Raw genomic sequence first — 8,511 nt, forward strand, 5'->3', positions numbered from 1 at the left:
CGCTAGCTTTCTCTCCGCCCGACCCAGGGTTTCGCCGGCAAGGCTTCTGAGCAACGCCCCGGAAGAAGCCTTGCCGGCGAAACCCTGGGTCGGGCGGAGAGAAAGCTAGCGTCCCGTTATGTGAATTTTTGATATGCGCATTTTTACTTGATTTTTGTGAGTATAATGAACTGGAATAAATTTTAACCTTGTTGGAACGTACCACACCATCTGCCTGCATATTTTCTTCCAGTTACAATATAATAAAGGAGGAGAATGAGAGTGCGATGGTGCTAGTCTGAATGGTGACACACTTTCAGCAGGAGAAATTGAAGATTGGTGCTGTTCATCGAAGTTTTAGAAATCCTGGAGCTCCGGTTATAGTGAAAATATTTTTCTCTATTTTGTGGACTTTTTCAAAGACTGTGTGGACCGGTCTTATACCGTGAGTAGCTCCTTAAGGGGCAAAACTGTGCACCACAAACAACTGTGTTTTAATCCAGAGAATGGTAGCAAAAAAACCCATCAGCTCACCTGCAAAAAATTACATCCCACACACCGTACACCAAAGTATGAAATAGTTATTAGTGCCAGAAGATGATGAAACAAAGACATTTTTTTTCGTACAGAAGGTTCTAATTATTTAAGTGTATTAACCCCTTAAGGACGCAGCCATTTTGTAGCTTAAGGCTCAGTCCCATTTTTTGCATTCTGACCTGCGTCTCTTTATATGGTTATAACTTTTGAACACTGTTACTTATCAAAGCAATTCTGAGATAGTTTTTTCCCCACATGTTGTGCTTCATTTTAGTGGTAAATTTTGGCTGATAAGTTTTGCGTTTATTAACAAAAAAAAGAAAAAAAATGATGAATTTTTAGAAAAATTTGCCATTTTCGTAATTCGAAATCACTGCGTTTTCAGGCAGATCGATTTACCACCTAAATAACTTAATACCACCTAAACCGGATAACATTTCCCATTTGTCTACTTTACTTTTTCCTAATTTTTGAATTGTCTGGATAATTTATTTTGACGTTATGCGGCTTACAAATCGAATAGCGATTTTTCGTATTTTCTGAATTGACTATTTTGGGGATAAATACTGTTTGAAATTAAATTTTACATATTTAGCATAAAACCACCCTATATAACCAACCCATTTTCAAATCTGCACCCCTCAAGCTATCAGAAACAGCATTTACGAAGATTGTTAACCCCTTCAGATCTTCATAGTAATTGAATCAAAATGGCGGTGACATTTTTCATTTAGCCCTAAAATTTACACATTTCCAAAAGATAAAAAGAGAAAACCCACCATAAAATTTGTTCTACAATATCTCCAGAGTACAGAGACCCCCCACATGTGACCGTTACTTGTTTTATGGGGGCACAGCGAGGCGCAGAAGGGAAGGAGCCCTGCAGCTGCCAGGATTTTAGTTTTCTTGTTGCCCCCTTTTGAAGGCTATAAAATTTTCGCTTTTCCGTTATTTGGGCCATGTGATGGCATTTTTTTGCGGGATGAGATGATTTTTCCAGTGTTACCATTTTGGGGTTGGTATCACCTATTGTTGAAAATTTAGGAACTTTTTTTGAGGTCATGAGTAGAAAAGCATCAATTCTGTACTGGATTTTTTACTTTTTTTTTTTTCGTGTTCACCGTATAGCCCAATAATCCTGTTATCTTTATTCTATGGGTCGATATGATTATGGGGATACCAGACATGAATATTATTTCTTATGTTTTACTAAATTTGCCAAATAAAACCCTAATGTGGGGAAAAATCTATCATTTTTGCATTGCCGTTTTCCAAGTGGCATAACATTGTTACGTTTTTGGCTACAAAGCTGGTTGATGGCTTGTTTTTTGCGGGACATGTTGTACTTTGCAATAGTATCATTCTGGAGTACATATGTTTTGTTGATCACTTTTTATTGCATTTTAGTGGGATATAATAGGTAAAAATCATAATTTTTGGCGGGTTTTTAAAGTTTTTTTTTACGGCGTTCATCATATGGGTTCAATAGTTATTTAGTTTTATTCTATGGATTGTTACGGATGCGGTGATACTATATATGTGGGGTTTGTGTTATGATTTAGACTTTTTTGAGCGTTATATGTCTCTTTATATGTTTTGGGGCTTATGGGCATTTTTAGCGATTTATAAAGTTATTTTTTATTGAAAAACATTTGTTTTTACATTTTTTACTTGATCCACCATGGGATATGAATAAGCAATCATCTGATTGCTTGTTCATGATAGTACTATGCAATACTCATGTATTGCAGGGTATTAGCAGTGTCAGCTTATGCAGATGCATAGGCTGACACTTTGCCTTTAAGATGACGTCACAGACGCCATCTTAAAGGCACTGCCTTCAGGCTTCTCTCGGGTCCCGATCGGACCCCAGAGGTGCCATAGCAGCGATCGGCGCCCCCGAAAACGGCGCGGGGGCGCCGATCGTGGGGTAAAGACCCCTGGAAGGCATGTTAATTGCCGCGGTTGCGTTGACCGCGGCATTTAACGCGTTAAACACCCGCGATTGGAGCCCACTCCAACCGCGGGTGTTAGCCGGGGGATTTCAGCGGTAGATTACCGCTGAAATCCCGCGACCCCAAATGCCGGTTCAGCTGCTTTGCAGAGCTGGACCGGCATCGTCTCTGCGCAGTAGCTGTACTGCGCTGAGCGCTATTCGCGGGACTCAGCGCAGTACAGCTACGGCGCAGAGCGCTAAGGGGTTAAACACAATAAAATCTATGCAAAATTAGTATCTCTGTGATCACATTAACCCAAAGAATAAAGGAGATGTATCATGTGAAGTGCACAGTAAAAGCCATAAAACGAAATCGCAAGAAAATGGTACAAATCCGCTTTTTCACCAATTTAACCATATTTGAAAGTTTTTTACCACTTCCCAGTACACGGCATGGAATATAAAATACCGTCACTTTGAAGTACAATTTGTTATGCAGAAAACAAGCCTTCATACAGCGCTGTACATCGAAAAATAAAAAAGGATAGAAAAATACATATACACATTCTGTTTTGCACTGTACTACACAATACAAGACACCGGGTGCTGATTGCCGATCGCATACGTTTTCATACAACGCAATCGGCCGTGGGCAACCACAGTGCAAAATGGAATCAAAACGAGAGACAGCACCATTCCCCCACGTGCTCATATAATTACAAACACACATATCTAACACACATAATTTCTAACAAAGCAGTGCATATACCCTCTTCACACTAACAAGCATTATATCTACATATGTATATGCAACACCTCCATATCAGAAGCCGTAACATGAGAGACTTAGTAAATACAGCCTGTAAATACTGCCTGGAAAGGCAACAGTTAACTATGTGTATGATGTTGACTGGAGTGTGATTGGAGAGGTGATACCACCTGACCAGGGGAAGTGATAAAACCTCTGTGCAGTGGGAGCACAGGCCTCTTGGATCTCATGCTCCTTCCTAGAAACCTGCTCTTAGAATTCCAGCAGACTTCTAGACCGCAAGGTCTGTCTAGAGACAGAGTGAAGAGAGAGACAGTGCACAGTACACCTTCAGTAATGTCACTTAACCTAATCCCAGGACCAGTCTGGAGTCTGGAGACTCCAATCCAGAGATGCAGCTTCCACAGTTGGACACAGCTCCATCCTAGCCTGCATCTACTACCAGGCTGGTGCACTATTCCTGAGGACCCTCTCCATGATAACCCCAGTACCAGAATCTGCTGTGAGACCATTTAGGCCCATTGCCTGCTGTTGTTCAATAAAGAACCATGAGTTATTTTGCACAACGTTGCCTCAGTCTGATCCCTGGATATGGCTATTACCACCACGGACTCATCTTAAAGACACTCAGGGGTTGTCCCAGGGAAAACCAGTACATCAGCCTCTCCCTCCATATTTCTTGGACACACCACCTGCTGGAGACCTGCCAGGCTGTAGGACAGCCCTCCGGTCCTCATACCAAGCACCGTGACATCAGCGTGCCTAGGCTGCAACCGCCAGCCACTCCGTATTTCTGGGCCCCGGCTGACTCTAGGCCCCAAGAAAAAGTGGCTGGCTATTGCTAGGGCATGCTGAAGTCACGGTGCTTGGTATGGGGACTGGAGGGCTGTCCTACAGTCTGGCAGGTCTCCAGCAGTTGGTGTGTGCATGTAATATGGAGGGAGAGGCTGATGTACTGGTTCTCCCTGGGGCAACCCCTGAGTGTCTGTAATATGAGTCCCTGGGTAATGGATGGGGAAGCCCGTAGACAGCCATATCTAAGAATCAGATGGAGGCAACGTTGTGCAAATCAACTCACAGTTCTTTATTGGTAGCAGGCAACGGGCCTAAACGGTCAAACAGCAGATTCGGATTCTGGTACTGGAGTGGTCGAGGAAAATGATCCTCTGGAATAAAGGACCAGCCTGGTAGTAGATGCAGGCAGGGATAATTGAGATGGACCTGTGTGGAAACTGCAGCTCTGGTTAGAATCTCCGGACTCAGTTTCTGGGATTGGTTTCCATGGCAACACTGAAGGTGTGCTCTACACGCTCTCTCTTCTCTCTTCTCTCAGACCATGTGGTCTGGACTGCTGACAGGCTCTGAAGGAACTGAGACTAATACTCCTGAGACAGCATCAAGCTTGACAAAGATTCATGGTGAATCGAAACGTTGCAGTTTTTTCTATGCCTGTGTGAATAAAGGTTTAACCTTTTTTACCTCATATTGGATGCTGTGGCTTTCTCTCTTTTATGTCTTGGATTATGGATCCAGCAGCTCTCCAATCACACTCCAGTTTACAATACATCCATGCAATTAGATAACATCTTACACCCATTTAACTATTCCCTTTCCAGGCAGAGTTTACAGCTGCTATTACACAATGTCCAGGTTCTGGAACCTTCATAGTGGGGTTTGCGACTCCCCCTAACAGCTCCTGACCTGGAGAGAGTGCTATGCACAACTACCAGCCTGCCTTTGTATTTGCAGGGGTGTTGCACATTACTTAACAAATGTACTGAACATACACTTATTGCTCATTTTCACAAAAATACTCATAGTATATATGGACAAATCACATACTCAAACTCACACACAGGTACATATCTCTCCAAATGACATGCTGTAAGTTAACCGGGATAGGAGGGAACATCCCAGGAGAACAGTAGTGTGGATCCACAGTGCTTGTACTGGATTTCCTTCATTGCTGCTTCTGACCCAACAGCTGCCTTGTAACATTACATAGCAGCAAGCCAGGGAACAGCAGCAACACTTCCTCCATTAGGTGTCCACTGCTGCCAGAAACAACATGGAACTAGCAGGCCTCCGGCAGGCAGCTCCCTGGACAACCCGGGGATGGCGACAGTCTCTGTATTGTGCACAGGAACCTACATGCTCAGGGGGCCTGCAGCATCCAAAGCTGTTCCACATGTGCTCCATGCGCTGTGCTTTTTTCTTGCGCAGGTGCAGCACATGCCAGCCCCTTCTGTACCACGCCCCTATCTCAAAGACAAATAGTCTTCGTTGTCCATTGTAGCAAATAGTTGCACATTTTTATATCATAAAATGGTCTTGAAAGGTGAAAGACCATGGGTACTAAAGACAGTTTTTATAAGTCTGCCCTTATATATCTACCACCTTACTTTTCCATTCTGGTCTCTCTTTTTAAGGCTTCTTTCACACGGTATGCTCGCCCGGGCAATCATACAGCCGTGTGCTGGAGAGAGAAGGAAGGAGTGGGACAAGGCCATACTTACAGCCGGTGGGCAATAAGTCCATTCTAATGAATAGATGTATTGCTAATTAAAATGCATGTAGCTGTATGCTACCCATACCAAAACATTTGTGTGAAAGGGGCCTAACATCAAGAAAAATGATGCAAGGAAAAAAGGGATAATGCTACATAGTCTGGGTTATCATCAATTCAAATCCATAAACAGGTGACAGCTGCCCATCATCACTAAAAATTTTGGCCTGAAGAAGAAGCTGTTGAAACTTGTTCTAAATCTGTTTTTAAACGTGTTTTAGATTAAAATTTTTGCTGCACGAACGTAGCACAAACTTTTGACACCACATTTGTTTGATTTGGTTAATGTGTGTGTGTGTGGTGGGGGGCTGACTTTTTGCCTTTACAATTTAGTTAATATCTTCAAAACAAAAGCAGCACAAACAAAAATTTGAACAGCACAAACCAGCTGCTGCAGAACCTTATAAGAACTGAGCTGCTGAAGAACTTCATTAGATTCACCTGAGTTTCTGCTAAACTTCATTAGACACACCGGCGTTGCTGTAAAAACTCAAAAAATACACCTGAGCTTCTGCAGAACCCCATAAGACAAACCTCAGCTTGTGCAGACGTTCATGAGACACACCTGAGCTGGTGAAGATACTCATGACACATCTGAGCTTCTGAAACACATCATAAGACACACCGGAGCTGCTGCAGAGCCTCATTAGACACATCTGAGGTACTGCATAACATCACAACTCCTTGTAGCTCCCAATCAGAAGAGAAGTTTTATAAAATTATGTCACAACATAACAAGATGATTACGAATTATTAGAATTATTAGCTCATGGGTAATACAAGGATGTACAAAAAATTTGATGACTCACATATGATGTCTTTGATCAGTTCTACTTCATTTTGTTCTTCGAACAAGGCCACAATGTCAGCTTCTTCCAGCCATAACTTCACTCTTGCAACACAGAAATCTTCATAATTATCCTTCTAAACAAAAAGAGGAGGTGCTAATGAAGTGGGGTTATGATAGTGAAAAAATTGTACTTTCTCTGCTTAGGCTTGTTCTTCAACATTGCCAGTTGACAAGGTAGACCCTAGACCAAACAGTGGCCTCAGTTTTGTTTAGTAACTTCACTTGTTCTACAGTGCCAAAGAACCAGAGATTGTTACGATGTATCTTTTGTATAATGGATATATACTATCTGTTTTTCAAATAGAACACCCATTGTACTAAAGACCTGTTACACCAGTGAGACTTGTTAAATAAGGTCATTGATTTAAAGGGGACCACCCTTTTCCACCAGTATGAAGGATTGTAAATCAAGCACACTGACATACTGGTGTTTGCCCCCTGTGACAGGATCTGCTCTTCTTTTAGCTTCTTACACCCTTGTTTTTACAAAACAAGGCTTTTAAAATTATACAAACAAGTCTGAGGGGCTCCAGGCTCCATAGATATTGATTTTTAAAAAAAAAAAAACAAGGGCATAGGAAGCTTAAAGAAGAGTAGAATGTCTGTGTGCTTAGTTTACAATCCTTCATCCTGGGGGTAGATGTCCTTTAAATCTACATTGTGGAAGCGATACACAGCCTTATCACATGTATCAGTGTCTCTGAACCCTTATGTGTATAACACCTTATTCAAGTGAAGCTCCACTTCAGTAAAAATCTGAAATCATTCTTTTGTTTTTTTCTTTCATTTGTTTCAGGTCGCTATGTAAGACAAGTTTGTGTCTATGGGGAAGGTGATTTACCATGGCTATACAACTCCACAAGTGTATTCGCCAACAAATTTGAGCTTTCAAGGTATCCTCCTACATTAGAATGCCTGGAACTGAGGATACGGAACAAAGCATTATCTCAGAGTGAAACTCCACTGCAACCTAGCTGGTTCTTTTAACTACTATAAAGAAGTTGATATATTAGTAAACATTGAATATGAAATATTATGAAATTGTATAAAATTATAAACTATTTTATATTTTTTATTATTAATTTGTCAGTCTTGATTATTTCTTAATATAGTGTAAGTGGAGAAAACCAGCTCACCTCCCGTTTAGGACATGCCGAGTGAGGCACGAACCACCCCTCTGCTGGGGCAAAATATCCAGGAAAAAACAAAAAATGGCTCAGCCAAGCTCCAGGCAGCTCCCCACAATGTGGATGTTGTATTTTCTTATGCAAGAATAAAGGACCTCAAACGCATTGCCTGGAGCTTGGCTGAGCCGTTTTTCGTTTTGTCCTTGATTATTTCTTTACTGCAAAACAAAAGTGCACATGGCGATATTTGCATCTTCCATGCATTTGATCGATATACACTGTATTCTGAGAACATCCCGTTGGGACACACATGGCAGACATACAGTTTTGAGAGGTATTTTGCTAAATATTTTCCCATTAGAAAATGTGATTGAAATTCCACTGTGTGAACAGTTCCTTAAAGGAGGGTTCCTATGAAAGAAAGTTCTCAAATTTTTATCCCCTAGTGATGTTTACACAATAGAGATTATTTGTAACCATGTTACCTTACAATTTTACTCAGTTTTATTGCTGTTTTAGCTCCTATTACTCCCTAGGATGGTCAGTGCAAAATCCCCGGGTGTGGGCAGGGACTCTCTAAGCAGACACTTTATGATACCCAGGGGCGGACTGGCCATAAAATCTGCCGGGGAAGTTTCCGGTGGGATGATCCCCTCCAGGGCCGCATCACACACATGGGGCCGACACAATTAAACACACAATTTAACACACACTTGAGCTGCTGCAGAACCACAACATACACACCTC

The 8,511-nt window shown here is 41.8% G+C and overlaps 1 protein-coding gene across 1 annotated transcript in view; it reads left to right on the forward strand.

Moving 5' to 3' along the window:
* The window catches only part of GCNT2 (glucosaminyl (N-acetyl) transferase 2 (I blood group)), a 29,539-nt gene extending 21,824 nt beyond the window's left edge, over positions 1-7,715 (forward strand). The window contains exon 4 of the mRNA XM_072152576.1: positions 7,434-7,715. Within this exon, the coding sequence (XP_072008677.1) occupies positions 7,434-7,624 (191 nt within the window). The 3' untranslated portion in view covers positions 7,625-7,715. The remainder of the gene's footprint in view (positions 1-7,433) is intronic.
* The last annotated feature ends 796 nt before the right edge of the window (positions 7,716-8,511 follow it).

The sequence above is a fragment of the Engystomops pustulosus genome, chromosome 5 (genome assembly GCF_040894005.1).
Source record: "Engystomops pustulosus chromosome 5, aEngPut4.maternal, whole genome shotgun sequence".
Taxonomy (NCBI): Eukaryota; Metazoa; Chordata; class Amphibia; order Anura; family Leptodactylidae; genus Engystomops; species Engystomops pustulosus.